The sequence below is a fragment of the Tursiops truncatus genome, chromosome 6 (genome assembly GCF_011762595.2).
Source record: "Tursiops truncatus isolate mTurTru1 chromosome 6, mTurTru1.mat.Y, whole genome shotgun sequence".
Classification (NCBI taxonomy): Eukaryota; Metazoa; Chordata; class Mammalia; order Artiodactyla; family Delphinidae; genus Tursiops; species Tursiops truncatus.
Window position 1 is genome coordinate 115447018 of NC_047039.1, and position 21005 is coordinate 115468022.

The window sequence follows — 21005 nt, forward strand, 5'->3', positions numbered from 1 at the left end:
TCACCACCGTCCCGGTCTTTGGTTTTATGAATTTCATTATTTTAGATGCCTCATGTGCGTGTAATCAGTCATGAAGTATTTGTCTTTCTGAAGGTAGCTTGTTTCACTTAGCGTGACATCCTCAAGGTCCGTCCGTGCTGGTGCATGTTGCAGCATCTCCTTTTTTAAGGCTGAGTAGTATTCTGTGGTGTGTATAGACCACATTTTCTCTATCCGTTCATCTGTCAGTGGACATTTAGGTTGCTTCCACATCTTATCTATTCTGAATAGTGCTGCAGCGAACATGGAGAGCTCAGATCTCGTCAAGATTCTGATTTCAATTATTTTGGAGATCTCTCTCTTTCTCTCTCTCTTTCCAGTAGTAGGATTGCTGGACCATCAGGTAGTTTTATTTTTAACTTTTTTGAGGACCCTCCATACTGTTCTCCACAGCGGCTACACCAGTTTGCATTCCCACCAACAGTGCACGAGGGTTCCAGTTGCTCCACATCCTCGCCAGCACTTGTCTTTTGTCTTTTTTGGAAATCGCCATCCCGACAAGTGTGAGGTGATAAGTCCTTACGGTTTTGATCTGCATTTCCTTGACGCTTCCTCCTGTATTTCTCACGGCTTTTGTTTATGTATTTAGCCACTATATGCTTTGGTAGATGTGGAGTTTATGACGGTTACATCTTCTTTGTAAATTATGCTTTTCATCATCACACAATACCTTCTTTATCCGTTTAGTTCCTCCTCTGGACAATTCCTTGTCTGACAGCAAATGTCATACTTTCTGTTACTACCATTGGTTTTGGTTTTTAGCTTGCATTGCTTGGTATCTTTGCTTTCCCTTTCATTTTCAATTCTTCTTCATCATTTTAAGAATTTTAAGTGTTCTTCTTACATGCAGTATTTAGCTGGGGTTTGCTTTTTCTTTTTTTAACCCAGTCTTACGGTCTCTGTCCCTGACGGAGGGATCCAGTCTGTCTCCGTTCAGTGTAAGGGTTGACATCCGTGACTTTCTCCTTCCTCATTCCTTCACATCTGGTGTCGATATTTCATACTGTGGTCTCTGTTTTCCCCAGCTTTGCTGCTTTGATTAGGTTGCCGTTTATCACCCTCTCCTCCTTTGCTCATTTCTGATCCCTCCCATTTCTGTTCCACAAATGGTTACCTTCCCTTCCCTGCTCCCAGAATTAGAAACATTTTCTTTGCTATTTTAGTGTATTCCTCTACCCTCTTTACCACCAAGATGCATTATTTCCATAACGAGATCGCCCTATTTCCCATCTCTCTGCCCTTACCCACAACCCATAAGATGTGACCTTTGCAGTATTTGCCCTCCTCGCTCCCCACTCCTGGTTTGAGTTGTTTGGGGGATTTAGTTCTCGGCTGTTGTTAGTCCTTGTGTTTGCCCTGGGTGCAGAAATCCTGACTTAGCCTTTCCATCACACGCACGGTCACGTAGAGGTTCTCATCTTGCGGTCGCTGCGCACCACACAGCGGTTTGCTTTGTCTCAGGCCTGCTCTGTCATTCCTTATTGCCCCCTTAGACGGGTGTGTAGGTGGGGGACTGGCTGCTTCCGGTCATACTCAGGTGTCCTCCATGGTTCTCAGGACGAGGGAGCTTTTGCTGCTGTGGTCATTGTCTCTTGTTCTGTGGGTGTCACTGCCCTGTCCTCTCGTTTCCTGGCACAGACAAGGTATCGCCTGTAACTCCCTTTGCCTGGGGTCAGGAACGCAGTGGGCCTCAGCTGCAGGCTCAGGTCTTCCTACGTGAGGGATGTTTTCTCCCGTTGTTCAGTTACTCAGCCTCCTTTCCTTGTTCCTTTTAGTCCTGGAGTCCCTGTTACTTCATGTGTATCTTACTTGGCTCCTTTGTGTCTCTCGTCCTTTTCCTCATGATTTCTTTCTCCTTACATTGCCTGTGTTTATTTAAGATTGCTTTGCTGCATTTTTGAGGCTACTAGTTTGGGGGTTTTCAGAGTGAACTTCTTTCCTTTCAGCTGCTGAATGACTTTGGGGGGGAATTTTATTTTCTCTCTCAGTTTTATTGGCGTTGGTTTCGTGCTGTGCTATATGCTGGGACCCTGCAGACTTTCCCCCGTGGCCCCGGCGGAGCCCAGGGGTCTCCTTGCACTCGGGGGCCCTCAGGCTTGGCACCTGCTGGTTCCCACGGGTCTGGATGTGGGGCCTGGCACCTCCGGGGTGCCCCCCCGCTCCCCGCCCCCTGCTGGCTGCGGGTCGGGGCCCAGTGGGCTGGCCTGCATGGTTTCCTTTAACCCCGAGACCCTGTGGGGCGCATGTGACCCTGGACCTGTCTCCAGTAGGGACTCTCTAGCCGCGAGGGTGTACCAGCCACGTGCCTGGTGGGCAGACGGGGCTCACGTCCACATGCCTGGTGTTCAGCCCATGTCGCTTCCGCCCACCTCCCCCCCCAGGCCCGCAGGGGCAGCCACTAAGCCGGAAGGGGACTTGCACTTCGTGCCTGTCACCTGTGATCTCTGACCTGTGACCTGGCAGGGTTGTGGGGGCAGGGGCAGGTCGCGGCCACCCTGCGTTTCTGTGCCCCGCTCAGGGCGGTTCTTGAAGGGTGGGCACTAAGCAGGACGGGCGTAGGCGTTATATTGACTAACGAGCCCCCCGTCTGGGCCCAGCGCGAAGACACCCAGGTGTTTGTGGGCACCCGCGTTGTCCTAACCAGGGCTCAATTCTGTTGTCGTCCACAGTCCATTTCATTCCCGATTGCCCCCTAGCTTGAGCTTGAAGATACGTATTTTTCTTGAAATAAGCCTTTTCGTCATAAAGAATATATGCCGATTAAGTTAACCCTGAAAACTGCACAAAGCCAAAAGGAGTCCCGGTGCCTCCTGTTCCCCCAAAGCTACGATTCTGGGTGTGACGTGTGTTCACTTTTACTGTGAACTGCCTTGAGCACCGTAAAAGAGAGCTGACGTGAGCACACACGAGCTGCTTGCTGGGACCCAGGCCCGGAACGCCCTGGGGCCCCAAGGCCCTGGCGGAGGTGGCCAGGCAGCTACGCGAGGGCAGCAGCCCTGAGGCCCTTCTCGTGGCCGGGCTTGGCTGGCCTCACGGGGCTTGTCCAGCAGGGAGTGCCTGTGGAGGATGTGCTTCTTGTCTCACTGGCCATGGGTATGCACAAGGCGGTTTGCTTGAGTCAAGTGTTCTCTTGACCTCCCTCCCCAGAGCGGGCCTGTGTGTGTTCACGGGTGTGTGCCTGTGTGAATCTGAGTGTCTTTGGGGGCGTGGTCAGCGTCCGGGTATGCTGTGTAGCACGTGTGTGCGACTCTGTTTCTAAATGGCTGTGTCTGGGGTTTCTGAGCCTGTGGGTCCACAGGGTGGGTCCGTGATGGCTCTGCCTGTGTGGAGGTTTCTCCTCGTCTTGTCTGTACTGGGTGCCTGTCCTTCTTCTGTGCCCCAGGGCTGCCTTTGAGGAGGGAGCTGGCTGTGGCCTTGGCATTTTGCAACCCTTGGCAAGGCTGGCCAAGAGGTTTCATTGAATGAGCCAGCCCCGAATAATCGGCACTGGCTGGTGTCTGGCCGTGGATTGGGAGGCTGTGTCCCGGCGCAGCCAGAGGCTGTGACGGAGCAGTGTCTTCCGTGGGTGTGGGTGGGGTGTGGCGTCTAGAGCCAGGAATTCCCCGTTAGGGCCCTGCACGCCCCCCCCCACCCCGCCACAGGGCGGACTGGCGGATGCTCCTCGGGGCCGCCCCTCCTGTGTCTGGGGCACAGCGTCTCCCTGCCCGACGCAGCTGCTCAGCTTGTAGACAGGTCTCTCCAGAGGCCTCGGCCCGTCTTCACTTAGTGAATCCAAGAGAACAGCAGCCTGATAATGCTCTCTGTGCTGTTGAGTCTGGGTGTGGACACGCACACGAACCTGTGCGACTGCGCCCTCCACCACCGAACACACACCACACGCTCCTTCCCCAGGGACTGACGGCCAGGCCAGGGGTTCAGAGCCAGCTGGGTTTGAACACTCGGAGGCACTCAGACCTTCCAAGCACCCACAAAGTCTGCTCGCTCGTTTGTCAAGTGGCGCGAGGGGTTGGGTGGTGCAGAGGGTGGCCCTGTCCCCCCAGAGCTCAGTGTGGCCTGGGGGTTGGGCACGAAACAGGCCGACAAGCCGACAGAGTGCAGCTGTATAAGGGTGCGATCGTTGGGGGGCTGGAGACCTGTTAGCTGGAGCCTAAAGAAGGGCGGTATTGACGCCGGGACGTGGAGCCGAGAAGGAGCCAGTGAGCGCAGCGCTTCTCGGTGGGGCAGAGCAGAGGTGCCGCAGGCGTGGAAGTGACGGTGGGGGCAGTGGGTTTGGCTGGTGAGTCGGGGCAGAGGAGCGGCTTCCTTGGCAAACTTTCTGGAGACTGAGCTTTGGGGGCTCTGTGGACCACACTTAGCTCTGCAGCTGGGCCAGATGCAAAGGAGCTTGGCTGTGTTCCAGTAAAACTCCTTGAAAAGCAGGTGGTCACTGGCTGCTGACCCCTGAGCTACAGAGGGAGGGAGGGCCAGAAGCAGCTGGGCTCCCCAGGCCGCACAGAGGAGTGGGAATGGCCTGGGAGCATCGGGGCTGCCCTCCTGGACGGTGGCCGGGGGCGCTGGGGACGAGAGGCCGGTTCCAATCCAGATCTCGCACCCAGAGCCCAGCAGCCATGGAGACCGCCGCGGCCCTGGGTTCCCTCGTTTGTGAAGCGGGGGTGGGGTCAGGACCCACTGCAGGGGACACGGGTCATTAGCACAATGTCGGTAACGGGTCTGACACACTTGGTGCCTGTGGAAAACTGGGGCCTCGAGCTGGGCCAGGGCTGGGGGCAAGCGTCCTTGTGGGGTGGGGGATGCACGTCCTCGAGGACGCATCTGCGGGGCTCACAGCGGCGGAGGGCGAGCGTGTCCTGGGGCCCACCTGTCCCCCACGTCCTCAGCGAGCCCCTGTTCCCGCAGGGTCCCCCTTTGCCCGAGCCAGCCTCAAGAGCGGGAAGACGGAGAGCTCGTCGTACTTCCGCAGGAAGGAGAAGATGTTCCGGTTCTTCATCCGGCGTCTGGTGAAGGCGCAGAGCTTCTACTGGGTGGTGCTGTGCGTGGTGGCCCTGAACACGCTGTGCGTGGCCATGGTGCACTACAACCAGCCCCAGCGGCTCACCACGGCGCTGTGTACGTAGCCGGGCCCGGGCCCGCCCCTGCCCCCACCCCTGCCCCCGCCCCGCCTCCGCCAACCTCTTCTGAACCGCTTCCGGTCCACAACCCGTTGCTTTGGGATGCCCTGGGCAGGACCCCTGTGCTGACTAAAGTGCTCCAGGGGCCTCTGCTGGGGGCCTGGCTGTGCCCCAGGCCTGGGCTCCCCATCCCAGGGCTCCCCAACAACCTGGGCCCTGCTTCCAGGGAGCCTGGCTGATCTGGTTAGACCCCCATCCATCGGGGTAGTGGGAAATGAGTGAGGGGTCTGGGGCACCAGGGTCATGTGTCCTCCGCCACAAGGGCTTTAGACCCAGGGAACGAGGGAGCCATCTGCCCTGGACCCCTGAGGAGAGAGAGTCCTGGCTCCCAGGGGCCTCCCCGGGCTCTTCTGCTTGTTTCTGCTTGTCTTCTTGGTTGGTTGAATCTGGGTGTGTCCATGACCAGGGATGCCTTGCAAGCCTGTGTCCATGAGCCTCAGGCCAGGCCAGGGGCTCTGGGTCATGACCTGTCCGGCCCTGGCTACAGTTCCAAGGAGGCAAAGAGCTGAGGTCCCTCCCCAGGGACCAGGCTGACCCTTCACACCCAAGGGCCCTGCAGGGCACGTGCAACTGAAGGTCTTGCTTTGTTGTCTTGCCTCAAAGAGCTCTGAAGACACTGCACGAAGGACTTCTGTCCTGCGGTCAGTGCTCCCTCCTTCCCCTTCCCCGGGTCAGCCACCTTCACCCTGCTCGTGTCTACGGCTGATCTGGAAACAGCCTGTTCTGGGTCCCCACAAGCGCCTCCCTCTCTGCTCGGAACCCTGCGCGCCTGCAGTCACCTAGGTGGCCAAGAGAGCCATTCTCCAGAGAAGAACCGTCCTGGCTCCCAGTTCTGGCCCCTGACGGGCCAGCCACACTGAGCCTGGGCAGCTCCAACTGGGAGCCTGGGAAGCTGCTGAAGGGTTCTTGTGGGCGGTGGACAGACGGCTCCACGGGCTGCTTGAAAGTGTGGGTGGGGAGGCCTGTGTTGGGGGTAGGACTCCAGGCTACTGTTTCCCAAACTTCGATTGAAATCTTTGCTGGTATAATGGGAAAGGGCAAAGAGAAAGCGGAAGCAAGAGGAGCCCAGGGAGCTTCTAGCAGCCAGGCTGGCTCCCCGGGAGAGGGCGGGTTACGGCACAGAGGGTGCATGTGGAACTGGTGCCCTGGCCCCTGAACCATGTGTCCTGGACCCGTGGTTTGGTGGCTTGAGACGTGGTTTGGGACCGAATTCAGTGTCTGCCTTGAGTCCTCAGGCTGCAGTCTCCCCGCCCTTGGGGGCTGGGTAGGGCCCGGGGAGACAGGGCTTCCTCCTACCTCGGCGAATGGTGCGCCTGCTCCCTGGGGCCTCCTAACCAGGCCTTTTCTTCCCTCGGAAGAAGCCGGTGGCGCCCAGTCAGTCTTGTGGTTTCTCCTTGTTTCCTGGGCATTCACCAGCTGAGCGGGCTGGGGGTGAGCCGCATGGCCTGGTCGCTTGTCTGACATGCAGGAGCGCGAGGCTGGAAGTGTCCAGGTGCTGGGCCAGGCCGTAGGTATCCCTGGCGGGGAATCTGCCCCCTCACTGCCTTGCCTTCTCTGTGGTTTTCTGGAGACCCCTGAGCTCATCAGCATATTCCCCAGGGAAAGTGGCTGGAGGGAGGGGTGGGTCTGTGCTGCCTCTGGACACCTCTGCTCAGTGCCCTTGACAGCTGGGCTGGAGCTGAGACAGGCTGACCCAGCAAGGGAGGGCAGGCCTTGCAGGAGGCAGACGCAGAGGTGGGGACTCCCCTTCTGGACCAGCCTCATCAGAGCTCGCCATGGGACTCTGGCCTGAGGCTGGCCGCCCCGCAGAGCGCAGGCACTGTGCACCTCACTGTCTGCCCACCAAGCACACCGCTCCCAGCGCACCAAGGACCCCGAGACTGAGGCTTGGATGGCGACGGAGGGATGGGAGTGGGTGCTGTCATCCCGTGAACCCCCAGGCCTCGCGGAATGACCTGACCACCCTCCCCTCTGTCCCCCCACAGCACGCTGTCCTCTTGTTATAATGCAGACACTGTTTAACCTACCTGCTCCGCTCCCCTAGCCTGTAATCTTCTGGGGAGAGGGGTCAGCTGTCTCCCGGGCCAGCTCAGAGTAGCGCCAGGGCCTGCTAGTTGAATGAATGCTTTAGGGATGAACGCGTGAGCACCCTTTCTCGGCCTCTGAGGGGAGGCTGAGCTCGTGAAGCTGAGGGTCTCCTCCTTGGGAGAGAGAAGGAGCAGGCAGGGTGCCGGGGGCTCCGCTCCAGGTGTCCCCTGTCTCTGAAAGCCTCCCCTTCGGCGGTTCCTGTGCTCGTTCATGCACAGGGCTCCCGCTTTGGTCTCTCGGGAGCAAGGTGGACACCCAGGCAGTGTCAGCTCCAAGGTCTGCCGTGTGTGTGGCTGGGGTGCCCGTCTCCGTGGTCGCTCCTCCCAGGACCTGAGCTCCTCTCGTGGGGCCCTGGGGGGCAGGGGCCCCGGGGCTTGTGTTCCCACTGCACTCGGGCACGGCTTTCCTGCGGTTCCTCCAGGAGGGCTGCTTTGCCGTCTCATTACTCGTCCCGTGCTCGGCTCGGGTGCCCTGGTGGTGGTTTTGACTGGTTTCAGAGGCCAGGCAGGAGCTGGTTGTCCACGTACTCCGGTCCCCTGCCCGAGGCCTTCCAGGGCCGTAAGGACCATCACGTGTGTGTCTGTGAGGCATGGTGCCCAGTGGGCAGTGGAACTGATGTCTCAGCTTGTTCAGGGCCTCGGCTGCCGCAGACCTGCCCAGTGAGGCCGCTGCCTCTGTGCAGCACTTGGTGGAGAGCTGTGGGGGAGTGTAGATTTCGGGGTGTGCAGGGAGGGCAGCAAGCGTGTGGCCCCCTCTTCTACCATCTGTTTTAGCGTGAGCTGCTTGAGGTCCAGTCTCCCAGCTAGCCTGGATGCCAGAGGCCCCGGGGAGGCTGGGTGGGCAACTGCCTGGTGACTGGACCCCTCGGTCCCTGGCCCTGCATGGTGGGCTCTGCCCTTGGTGCTGAGCTGCTTCCCTGGCTCCCGCGCCCTGGGGTCAGAGGCTCACTGTCTGAAATGATAGGTGGATTCCAGCTTTGGGATGAGGGTCAAAGCCAGTGGCCTTGTTCTGACGTCTGGCATTCCTGGTTTGGCAGCCCGTGAGTGGCCGAGCTCGGCTGCGTCTCCTGCGGTCTGTGGCCTCGTACCGCTTTTGGACTGTTTCCTCTTGCTCTGACCCTGCCTTATGCTCAGGCTGGGTTAGGGGCAGTGTCTGTGTGCGCTGGATTCGCAGCAGGTCCAGTGCAGCCTCCCTTCAGTCCTGCCAGCCGGGTCAGCACTGCCGTGGCGGGATCCCTGGGCTGAGGCAGGCCCTGCTCACCACTGCTGCCTGCCCGGCCCAGCCTGCGGGAAGCGCAAGGCACCCCACCCACAGGGGTCTCTGTATGACTCCCCAAGGCCCCCAGCAAGCATGGGTGCCTCCTGGGAGACTCGTACTGCGGGGGCCTGGGGGTGTCAGGTGGTAGGGACACTCGCCTTTAGGGGGGCGAGCCTGCAAACATGCTTAAAACCCAACACGGTGCTGCTGTGCGTCCAGGGGGGTCAGGAGGGCCTCGCAGAGGGACGGGGGCTCTGGCCGGGTGGCTGAGGGATTCCAGCTGCCGTCAGTGCACGGAGCGCGGGATGAGACGGACGGCAGAAGTCTCACTCACGGGGGTTGGGCGCCCTCTGCCTGACGCCTGGGTCCTCCCCTGGGAGATTTGGGCCCTTGACCCAGAACTCACTCTTGAGCCCAGTCCTGGGAGGCTGCCTCTGTGTCCCAAGGCACTGGGCACTCAGCTTTCAAGCTGGAAGGAGCACCTCTCTGCGACACTCCCTGTCTGTTCGCGGGCTGTTCTGTCCTGGGCTGAGGTTGGAGCTCAGGGGCCACCGGCCAGGCCTGGAAGCCCCACCCTGGGTCGGCCCAGAGGTCTGGTGTCCTCCTGTCTGGGCTGGAGCCAGGTGGGAGGAGACGCGAGCTAATCCCCCTCTTCTCCGGCTTCTCCTAGACTTTGCAGAGTTTGTTTTCCTGGGTCTCTTCCTCACAGAGATGTCCCTGAAGATGTACGGCCTGGGGCCCAGGAGCTACTTCCGGTCCTCCTTCAACTGCTTCGATTTTGGGGTGAGTGAGCCACCTCGTCAGGGACGCCTGCTGGGGGTCCAGACGGGTCCGCGGTGTCCTGGCCGGAGAGCGCACACACCCCTCCCACGATGCCGTACCCAGTGTGAGCTGGGGCCTGTGGAGCAGAGCCCGGGGGCTGGGGGACTGTGACCCCCTGTGGGTCAGAAAGGCTGCTGGCAGGCAGGGGAGGCCTGTCCTGGTCAGGCCCTGACTGGTGCGGGTGCTGGCCATGGGCAGCCTCCTTCCCTCCCTGGCCCTGTCTGTAGAGTCTCAAGATCAGCTTAAGGCTCTGTGGCCTCCTCCGCACCTGGTGTGCGATCTTCTGAATGTCTGCTGTCCCGTGGAGGCTCAAGGGGGCTGTGGTCCTGACCCCCTTCATTCCTGTGGGTCTGGTCCTGGGCACATGCAGCAGCGCTTCCTGGGGAGGCCGGAGGGGAGCAGTGGGCCTGGGTCCCTTCACCAGCCTCTGCAGGTGAGGGAGGCCTGGAAGGCAGGTGTTTCTGAGGCTCACTGTGGATGAGCACAGGGCCGGGCAGCGAAGAGTCCCCTTCCCTGGGCTCCTCCCTGTGTTGAGCCCAGAGCCTGGGGATGGGGTGCTGTTGACATCTGTCCAGAGGCTGAGTTCTGACCTGGTGGAGGCTCTGAGTGAGAAGCGGCCGTGCCACAGCCCGAGGAGGCCTTGCACCTCTGCAGACTTCTCAGAAGCCAGGGAGGAGGCTGGACCTAGGTCGAAGGAAAGCTTCGACTTGGGATGCAGTTTAACGTTACCTTTTCCTCTCTGCGCTGCAGTGCAGCTGACAGACAGTGTCTACGACTTTGTCAGATTTTCACGACGACTCACTTCATGCATGAATAACTGGAGACGTTGTGTGATGGGCCCAGGACTGCCCAGCTAGTGTGCAGGGGAGTCAGTGCTGGAGCCCGGGGTGGGCGTCGTACACCCGCCATGCTGCCTGAGCTCTGGGCGGGGGAAGGCGGTGGCTGCCCAGGTGCTCTCTGGGACACGTGGGCACCTGCGATTTTCAGAGATGGTTGTGGGGAAGCCAGCTCTTCTACTCCTTTGCCTTCTTGGTTACAAAGAAAGCTGTGGTGCGCATAGGCAGAGGGGACCCAAAGAGGGGAGGAGACTTCAGAGTGACGGTGTGTGGGAACCAGCTAGGCCCCAGGGCAGGGGAATAATTTGCACACAAGCCAACAAAGTTTTCCAAAACGTAGCAGCTTAAAACAAGCATCTATTATCTCAGTTTCTAAGGGTCAGGAATCCAGGCGTGGCTTTACAGGGTGCCTGTGGCCCGGGATCTCTCACACGTTTACAGCCCAGCTGAGGCCGGGGACGCAGTCATCCCAAGGCTTGATCAGGACTGGAGGGTTGCGTTCAGGCTCCTCACAGGCTGTTGATCGGACTCGCTCGTGGTTGGTGACTGGCCCCGCTTCCCGGTCCCGTGGCCTCTCCACAGGCTGCTTGCGTGTCCTCACCGTGTGGCAGCTCGTGATGCGAGTACCTGACGGAGGCTACAGAAACCAGTCTCAGGAGAGACAGCCGTCAGCCTTGCTGTTGTATTAACATTCGTCAGGAAGGAGTCGCCGGGCCCGCCCGCTTTTCATGGGGAGAATGCTACCCAGGGATGCGAGCACCAGGAGGCAGGGGTCCTTGGGGGCCGTCCCGGAGGCTGACTACCACAGTCCGCTGATCCAGTGTAAGATACGGTGGAAGTGTAAGATACACTCACCTGCACTCCCAGTTCCCCAGACGCATCCCATCACAGCATCAGCTCAGCGCCCCGAATCTCGTCATCCAAATCGGACCCAGGTCTGGTTGAGGCTCCTACAGTTTCTTTCAATCTTAGAGCCGTGAACTGAGAGAGACGAGCTATCCACGCCCACACCCAGCATACAGCAGTGGGACGGGCAGGGGTAGCTGCTTTAGACCTTCCCGTTCAAAACAGGGCCAGTGGGATGCACAGGAGGGCCGGCTGGACTGCAGCCAGCACGTGTTGGGAAAGCCCTGACTCGTTCTGGGGCCTGGGAGCCCTTGGGCTCTTGGTTTTACCCGAGTCCCCTCTCCTTTCCGTGGAAGGTAGGGAACGTTTGAGTCCCCTTCCCTTTCCGTGGAAGGTAGTGAACGTTTGAGTCCCCTTCCGTTTCGTGGAAGGTAGTGAACGTTCGAGTCCCCTTCCCTTTCCGTGGAAGGTAGTGAACGTTCGAGTCCCCTCTCCTTTCCGTGGAAGGTAGGGAACGTTCGAGTCCCCTTCCGTTTCGTGGAAGGTAGGGAACGTTCGAGTCCCCTCTCCTTTCCGTGGAAGGTAGGGAACGTTCGAGTCCCCTCTCCTTTCCGTGGAAGGTAGGGAACGTTCGAGTCCCCTCTCCTTTCCGTGGAAGGTAGCGAACGTTCGAGTCCCCTTCCCTTTCCGTGGAAGGTAGGGAACGTTCGAGTCCCCTTCGCTTTCCGTGGAAGGTAGTGAACGTTCGAGTCCCCTTCCCTTTCCGTGGAAGGTAGTGAACGTTCGAGTCCCCTCTCCTTTCTGTGGAAGGTAGGGAACGTTCGAGTCCCCTTCCCTTTCTGTGGAAGGTAGTGAACGTTCGAGTCCCCTCCCCTTTCCGTGGAAGGTAGGGAACGTTTCCAGCTGAGGTCTTCTTGGCCTGCTTCCTGCTTAGTAGAATTGTGGGATCCAAAGGCCTCATTTTGGTTTTTGCATTTCAACCCAAGCTGGTGACATTTTTGTGCATGTAAGCCTTTTAAGAGCATTGTGGGTGTGTTGTGAGCCTTCCCAGAGTTCAGTCCATTGGACGGAAGCCGTGCCCACAGCTCTCTTAGAGACGAGCCCTTCTCGGACTGAGCTGCTGCTGAGATGACCAAGGTCAACACCCTCCCACGTCCTGGAGGACTTACTGCTTCGAGAGGCCCATTTGCGAGGCTCACCCTACATCCCTGGAAGGGCCGGAAAGCAGCTGAATATGCTCGGAGGCCCCGCCTTTGATCTTTTGGGATCTTCCATACCAGCCCCCACTGTGCCCTTGGCTTCATTTTTAGACCGTGCCATTTCTTTTTTTTTTTGACCGTGCCATTTCTTAACGTTGGCCTTATTTGGTCTCTGGAGAGGCTGAGCATCTCCCAAACTAGCGAGTTGTGGCTTCTCTTCACTTAGCAGCGCTTCCTCAGTTCCCGCCCTCCTCCCGCCTTGGGCCGCGAGCAGCAGGAGACGCCAGGCAGCAGAGCCGCGGGCACTCTGCTTGGACGGCGCCTCCGCCAGCGCCCCACGCAGGAGGCGCGTCTCCGCTGCCCCTGCGGCTGCAGCGTGGCTCTCTGCCCGCTCCCCTCCTTAGTTTCCTGTGCCCCCTCACTCTCCTGCAGGCCTCACGGACGGCACCTTCAGCGTCCAGAGTCCTCGGAAGAGTGTGTTCAGGGCGCCTCAGGCCGTCGCCGCTGTGCTGCTTGGGGCCGCCCCCCGACTCCAGAGCCGCCCCGCGCCTGGGCACCTTAGTTCAGCAGCACGGCACTCCTGCTTCCGAAGTCGGCATTGGTTTTTCCTTCTGGGTAACAAGTTGCTCCAGGGCTTAGTGGCTTAAGGCAGCACATGCTGTCCTCTCATTCTGGTGGGGGAGCAGTCAGGCTGTGACTCTCGGGTCCCTCCTGAGGTTCAGTCCTCGCAGCCCCCGCTGGGCTGGAGAGCTCCCTTCCAAGCTTGTGCTCGTGACTGTTGACAGACCTCAGAGAGTCATCCTCCGGCCTCACTCTGGCGGCTGCTGGCAGGCTCGGGCCTGGTCACGTGGGCCTCTGCACAGGCTGCCCCAGTGTCCTCACAACACGGCAGCCGTGGCCCAAGAGAGGGCCGAGAGCACGAAGGCCAAAGCCTCAGGCTTCTTGTAACTGTTCTCAGAGGTGCCAGCCCGTCACGTTTGTTGTGTTCTGTTTGCTGGAAGTGGGTCACTAGGTCCAGCCCACCCTCCAGGGGACGGGGGTGTACAAGGGGGGAACCCGAAGCAGTGGGGATCATGGGGGCCGTCCTGAGAGGCCACCTACATTGTGAACCAATGCGAGCAAATTCTGAGGCTTACTGGGAAATAGGAGACATGTTGGAAGAGTGACAGTGAGAAGAAAGCAGATTCCGAACACAGCAGGCCTCAGCCCCGGGCACGATCTGGGTGCTGCGTGACGCTGAGACGAACCGGTGGTGACTTTCGGGGGACCGAGGACAGACGCGGCAAGCTCGCTCCATTCGCTGCCCTGCTAGGGCCGTAGTGGGTGCGGCAGCTGTGAGCAGGTCTGAACTCCCCTGAATGGTGTGCTTGCGTCCAGGGGGGGAAACGTGCAGCGGAAGGCTGTGCATTTGGGGCGATGCGGAGCTGGTGCAGCCAGCAGACCAGACACGCAGGGTCGTGGACCAGCGCTAACCTGCAGGGACCGCTGCCCTGGCATAGTCGCTGTTGGTCAGGCTTGGTGAGGATGTTGATGTCGAGCTGATCCTGTTTGCAGCTGGTATGAAGTGGGTGGAAGTGACTGAAACCTTGGGTGATGTGTGAGCCCAGCGAAGCGAAAGGGAATTTAAGAGATCGACGTTCGGCAGTGGAGTTCTCCCCACCAGCTGCAGAAGCCAGCTTAGAGGGAGTGAGAATTAGCCACACGCACGAGGGGCACACGAGCGCTCACGCTGACCGCAAGCCCGGGTGTGCCCCGTGAGGTGCAGTGGCCAGGGAGGGAATTCTGTTTGGCTGCCGTTGGGTGAGGGGTCCGCTGTGCTTCAGCCCTGCTGCTCTGTCCTTTCTGAGTCCCTCACATGAGACACTGATGCTGAGGAGTGGCTGGAAGGAGGGGCAGGCCTCTTGCCCGCAAGTCCCGGTCCACCAACGTGGACGGCGCCCAGGATGACTGTTGGTGAAACAAGGGGCAGGCTTGCGCCCATCTATCCTTGGTGGTACTTGCTGGCTCCCGCTGTTCGGAAGAAGACAAGATGCCGTTATGAACTGGAGCATCTCAGAGGTGGCAGGACCAGAAAGGGGATGTTACAAGGAAGCAGAGTCTGCTCGTCTGTGTGAGAGCAGCGTAACAGTCAAAGCTGTCGCAGGCGGTTTGCCGGCCCCAGAGGGTCACCGGGCTGTGATAGAGCACAGGGGAGGCATCAGACGAGGAGGCTTTAGGATCTGCCGGGAAAGCTGCAGCCCCACTCGCCCCTGTTCTGTGTCCTCCTGGTGTGTCTGGGTGGGGGAAGGGCGGACACCGTCTGCAGCTCCCGGAGGCGGCGGGGGCTCAGTGTGAGGCCTGTGCCTCCTGTCGCCTTCTGTGGCTTGAGCTGCAGACAGGGTGGGCGGGGCAGATGCTTACGGAGAGAAGCAGCCGCACGCGCGCCCCAGGCTGACTCATCTCCGTTGCAGGTCATCGTGGGGAGCATCTTCGAAGTGGTCTGGGCGGCCATCAAGCCAGGAACCTCCTTTGGGATCAGTGTGCTGCGGGCACTCCGGCTGCTGAGAATCTTCAAAGTCACGAAGTATGTCATCCGTGCGCTTTGGGGGGCGGGGGCGCGGGCAGTGTGGGAGCCAAGCCAACACGGGTGCCGCTCCTGGGGACGGGTGGCGTGGGTCTTGCCCTCAGCGGCCTGGAATCTCTTTCTGTGGGTTTTAACTGGTTAAAAACAGAAGACAGTCACAAAGCAGCCCACGCGAGCGAGGGCCACAGCCCACAGGACTTCGTGTCGGCCCTGGGAGCCTGTCTACCTGCAGCGCCATGTCCAGCCTCAGCACTGCCCCAGCACTTCTGGTTCTTTCGTTAGCTCGTTCCCCACGGTTTCACCCTGTCTCCTCTCTTGAAATCAGCAAGCCCACCTTTCAACCTCAAAGGATGACTCTGCTCCATAGTTGATGGAGAAAACAGAGGTTATCAGATGGATGTTTTCCCATCGTCCCGCCCCTAAGTCTGCTCACCTACCCTGCAGCCCTGCTCCCGTCCTGGCCCGACGGGACTCTGACCTTCTGACCTGAACTCCCAGGCCTGCCTTTTCCACTCGGGGCCGACGCTGCCTGGCCTGTCCTCGGTGGCAGGACGGGGCCCTGACCGTGTATTCAGTTTCATCCCACTTGGCTCTTCACAGCCTGGAAGCAGGTCTCTCCTTTTTGCCCACAAGGAGGCTGAGGCCCAGGCCAGAATGCGACGCAGGCCAAACCTCCCCCCTCTCTGCCGGATCAGCAGTGCTGGGGAGGGGGGCCGCCCTTGTCCACAGCTGGAGGGGGCTCACCACCCAGCGAGCCAGCAGCGGCTAGACCGTGGGCAGACCTCAGGGGGCCTGTGAGCCAGGGGGGGCCAGCTGAATGAGAGGGACAGAGTCTCGGACCCCCAGGAGCGTTGGAGGGGTGGGGTGGAAGGGAGTCGAGGCTGGAGGGCTGCTCCGCACTGTGTGGCCCTGGCCCTCTGGGAGGGGCCGCTGGGGTCAGCGTCTGCACCCCGTGCCCGGCCTGCTCAGTGGAGGCTCTTTGCGCGGGGACCCGCGTGCTGAGGGTGGCGATGCTGATGGATGCTCCAGTGCAGCCCCTTCTCCTGTGTGGCCGTGGCCCTCGCTTCCCGCGAGTTGGCCTGAGGGGGTTGAGGGGCGAAGGCAGCGTGGTCGTGGGGGTGGGGAGACTGGGGAGCAGGTGTAGGAGGCGACCGTGAGCCTAGCGCTGGACCCTTGGCGTCTGCTGTCCCGGTGGGCAGGGGGCGGGCGCGGCCCAGACGGGTGGTCTGGACCCCTGAGAAAGTACTCTCCACACACCGAGCGTGGGCCCTCAGGCCAGCAGGCGCCGGAAGCCACAGGCACGTGCGTCCGTGTCCGGGCGTCCAGGCGCTCGGACCAGGCCTCCCCCCGCAGGTACTGGAGCTCCCTGCGGAACCTGGTGGTGTCGCTGCTCAACTCCATGAAGTCGATCATCAGCCTGCTCTTCCTGCTCTTCCTCTTCATCGTGGTCTTCGCCCTGCTGGGCATGCAGCTCTTCGGGGGACAGTAAGTGAGGCCGGGCCCCGGACGCAGCGCTCAGAGGGGATGGTGCCGCCCCGGGCGCGTCCTCCGCTCCCCTCCCTGAGGGTCCTGAGGGGGGCCGCTGGCACCAGACGCAGCCCGTCCAGCCCGATGGAGCTGCCTCTGTCCAAGACCCTTGTTCCTCTCAGGTTCAACTTTCAGGACGAGACTCCGACGACCAACTTCGACACCTTCCCCGCCGCCATCCTCACGGTCTTCCAGGTAAGGCTCCCGCTCCTGGCTCACTTCTGGCGTGTGGGGCCCCCCTGCCGGGTGTGCAGGGCACACAGCCTGCCTTCCCCGTCAGCCCCTCCCGCCTCTGACGTGCGCCCCCCGCGCTGGGACCAGGTCGGAAGGAGCTGCCCGAGGAACAGGTGGACACCTTGGGAGGCCCTGGCTTCAGGTCGCCACTTACCTCTCTGCCCCCGAGACCTGGAACCGATCACAGCCGTCGTCCATTGAGAGTCGAGTGGAAAGCACTCCCCAGGCTTCTCCCTCCAATGGCTTGGCCCCAGCGGCCCCTGTTTCCCTTTGTGTCTGGAAACATGCCGCCCGCAGCCCCTGGGGACGCTGAGCCTTGGTTCCCTCTTGAGGACTCTCCCGGTTCAGCGCTGTCCCCCTCACAGAGCTGTGGCCCCTGGGTGCCCCACAACTGGCCTCACCAATGAGCACCCTCCGCCACACCTGAGGCCAAGCAGGACAGGCGGGGGCGGCGGGGGTGCCCACAATGGCACTTAGGGAAGCCCACAGGCTGCAGGTGCTCTGGCCAGGGCCCTGCCTGGCTCCTGGCCTCTGGGGCTGCTGGCGCTGCCCCCCAGCCAGCGCTGGAGACACAATGAGTGTATGGAGAGGGGACCTTTGGGGCTCCTCTCTGAAAGGAAGGCGTCTTTCCAGCCGACCGTTTGAACCACACTAGACGCTTGCTGACAGAGTGACTCAGTCTCGTGATGTCACCCGCAAGCCCCCCTCCCGACCTGGGTGGAGCAGAGCAGCTCTTTTCCCAGAGGTTCGTCTGCTCCCGGCCTGGCAGGACTCCAGACTCCGGGCTGTCATCGTTCTGTTTCCCGTCCGACCCCACTTTCGGGTCCTGTGGCTTCGCCGTCCTCTGAGCTTTAAGGATTGGGTTGCCCGTCAGCGTACTACCCTTCGCACCTTCTCCATCAGAAGCATCGCCAATGGCTTGACTGACTCAGAGCTGGGGAAGCGTCCAGCGCTTTAAGGAGGCCGAGAGAGTGGTCGAGGCTGGAGGAGGCTGAGAGGACGGCCAGGACAGACTGTTGGCCCAGCCGGGCCTGTGACGCCCACAGGATGATGCTGGGTCGAGGGCCTGAGACCCAGGCCGGAGCCCCTGCTTCTGAATGGGGTTGGAGAGGGCGCAGGGAGGCATGTGACCAGGGGGAGAACAGCTTGAACTCTGCTCCTGGTGAAGCTGCCTGACCACGCCCACAGGTGGAGGCTGAGCCGCTCCTAAGAAACTGAAGCAGCACACTAATGCAGGCGCCGTTAACCCTCAGAGGGTGAAGGAAGAACTCAGCACAAAGTTACGGAAGAAAGCCACCTCGGACCTGAGGATCTCCGGTTAATGCGAAAGATAACTAAGTAACATTCCTGGAAGTAAAAGACGCAGCTGCTTAAATAAAAAGTGGAGGCTGGACCGCACACGGACGTGATCCTCTCAAGAACGCGGAGGACCTGAGCCAGCTGCGGCTCAGAGGTGGAGAGAGAGGGCGCCAGCGATGTTCCAGAAAGAGCTGAGACCTGGACACAGCCTGATACAGAGAAAATCTTGAAATCTGTTCTAGAAAGACAGAGCTCCTGCAAAAGAATGCCAGTCTGATGGCAGGCCTCTCGTGGCAATGATGCCAGAAGGTCTGGGAAAAGCAACTTTAAAATATTGGAGGACGGTCCCTGTTGGCCTGGAATTCCCACTCAGAGAGCCGCAATTCGAGGTGGAAGAAAGACACACCCAGACACAGATTCTGAGAGTCACAGCCAACTGCTGAAAGCGTTGCAGACACGGATATGGATACGTCTAGGAAAGAGGATAAATGGGGAGAAAAGGTGCATTAGCCCAAGGAGAAGCAGAAAAGCTGGGCTATTTCAGAAACTGAATAATTTCTGAATACTAATTGAATAATTGAAAAATCTACCTGCCCTGGAGACACGCTGACAGATTTACAAGTGAATTCTGCTGCATATTTCAGAAAGGTTACTCCAATTTTATACAGACGACTCCAGGGAAGTTAAAGAGGAAACACCCACCCTTTTATGAGACTGGAATAACCTTGATATGAAAACACTAGACAAGGGCAATATAAGAGAACGAACATATAGATTACTGTCACACACAGAGGGACAAAACGTCCTGAGGGAAGTACTGGATGTACTTAAAGATCATCTTTATGATCAACTTGAATTTATCCTAGAAACGCAAGATGATTTAACATTAGAAGGTCTATTAATGTAATTCATCTTAACAGATTAAAGAAGGAAGAAAAACACATACGATCAGAGAAAACATTTGAACTCTAGCAAAAGCACAGCCGAGCACCAGAGAGAGAGGCAGATGAAACAAGACTGACAAATTGTGTTGATCGTTGAAGCTGGGTGATGAGTACGTAGGGATATATTACACTCTCCACTTTGTATGTTTGAAACTGTCCATCGTGAATTTTTTTTTCTAAAAGAAAATCCCATGATAAAACCCAACACTCCTTGCAAATAAAAACCCTTAGCAGAGTATGCTAGTGTCAGTGGTCTTAGTGCAGTAGAATAAGAAAAAAATGAAATAACATTTCTCAGGATTGCCAAGGAAGAAAGAAAAATGTCATTATTTACAGATGAAATACTTATATACACAGAACACTCATGTTGTCACTGCAGATGGACAGTTTGGTTATCCGTAGACAAAAACGTGGAGTTGGATTTCTACCCTGTAGCAGATTTGAAGATCAGTTCAGATGAATTAAGACGTAAGTGTGAAGAGCGACTCTGAAATTTTAGAACATGCAGGAGAGTAACGTTACTGACTGAAAGCAGGGAAAGCCTTCTTAAGGAAGATGCAGAAAAGCACAGATCATAAAGGAAAGCTTTGACAGACTTTGCTATTGAAATACAAATTTCTGTGCATCAAAAGACCCCATAAAAAGGTCAAACGAACAAGTCATAGGCTGGGAGTAGACGTTTCCACAGCATTAGCTAATAACCAACAGCCAGAATAAATAACCAATAACCAGAATAAATCGAAGACTTCCACAAATCAAAAAGGAAAGACAAATAATGCAGCAGGAAAGGGCAAAGTGTACAAGCAAGGAACTCGGGACAGGAAATCGGGCTGATGAGTAGACCTGTAAAAACCGTCATCTGTTTACGCATAGTCAGGAAATGCAAAGTAAACCCACCTGTCAGTTTAGTTGAAATTAAGAAATCTACCAGTCTCGAGTTTTAGAGAAGATGTGGAGAAATGAGGATTCCTTTGTGCTGTTGGTGGGTTGGTAGAACCACTTTGGAAAGTGATGTCACGGTATCTAACCCGCCGGAACTCACACAGCAGCAGTTGCTGCTGTGGGCATGTGCTCCGGAAGGTCCCTGGCCTAATGCACAGAGAGAGACCTGCGAGACCATCACAGCAGCATCGTGTATGATGGCAAAACGCTGGGAACCTCTCGATTGTTCATCATCAGGAGAGTGGATAGGAGGGTGTGTTCCGTCTGTGCAGCAAGACCGTGAGTGACCTAGAATTAACTATATTAACATGGATCACAAGCAATGTTAAGCTAAAAAAAAAAGAAAAGCAAGATTTGAAATAATACAAGGCATATGATACTACTTAACTAATTTTTTAAATTGAAGCATAGTTGATTTACAATGTTGTGCTAATTTCTGCTGTACAGCAGAGTGACTCAGTTACACACACACATTCTTTTTCCATTATTTTCCATTACGGTTTAGCATATGATACTAAATATTTAATAAGGGCGGAAGCATCTTGTTTCAAAACACATTGCATAACAAGTTCATGGTATATGTGGAAGTACAGGTGTAGAAGCTTGCATGGGAATGTTTAACACCAAATTCAGGGTGAGCTGGGCTTGGGGAGAGGAGGAATGAGACTGGAGAGTTCTACTGAGGGAACTTCAGCTACATTTTAAAGTTTTATTTCTTAAGCTGGGTAATGGGTACACAGAGCTTTAAATATTGTTCATTGTACCTTTCTGAATGTTTGAAATAGTACATAATTTAAAATTAAATGGGTACAAAAAGATAAACTAAGTAGACCTTAACCAAAAGAAAGCTGGTGTAATGTTAACATCAGCCAAAAGAGAAGTGAAAAAGAAGGTGAGAAAAAAGCTGTTGTAAAAATCAGGAAGTACATTACGCAACAATAAAAGGAAGATGCAGCCTAACGGCACGGCTCAAAAAGCATACCAAGCAAAACCCGACAGAATTACAGGGAGAAATCAGCAGTCCACCCTCTTTTAAGAGACTTATACTTCTATCAGACTGAAGGATGAAGCTGATCAGGGATTAGACAGGATGTAAAAGAACTCACGAGCACAGCAGTCACAAATCGGCTGGTGCGCACAGAACTTGCCGATTGATAGTGAATAAAATAGCCATTATTTGGGGCACAAGGAGCATTCACAGAAACCGATCACTTGTTAAGTCGCTCCGGAAATTTCTACAA

The 21005-nt window shown here is 57.6% G+C and overlaps 1 protein-coding gene across 1 annotated transcript in view; it reads left to right on the plus strand.

The window, feature by feature from the left end:
- CACNA1B (calcium voltage-gated channel subunit alpha1 B) overlaps positions 1–21005 on the plus strand; it is a 195201-nt gene that overhangs the window by 66004 nt on the left and 108192 nt on the right. Inside the window, exons 11-15 of the mRNA XM_073806930.1 lie at positions 4936–5145; positions 9223–9335; positions 14706–14818; positions 16172–16303; positions 16468–16540. Of these exons, the coding sequence (XP_073663031.1) occupies positions 4936–5145; positions 9223–9335; positions 14706–14818; positions 16172–16303; positions 16468–16540 (641 nt within the window). The remainder of the gene's footprint in view (positions 1–4935; positions 5146–9222; positions 9336–14705; positions 14819–16171; positions 16304–16467; positions 16541–21005) is intronic.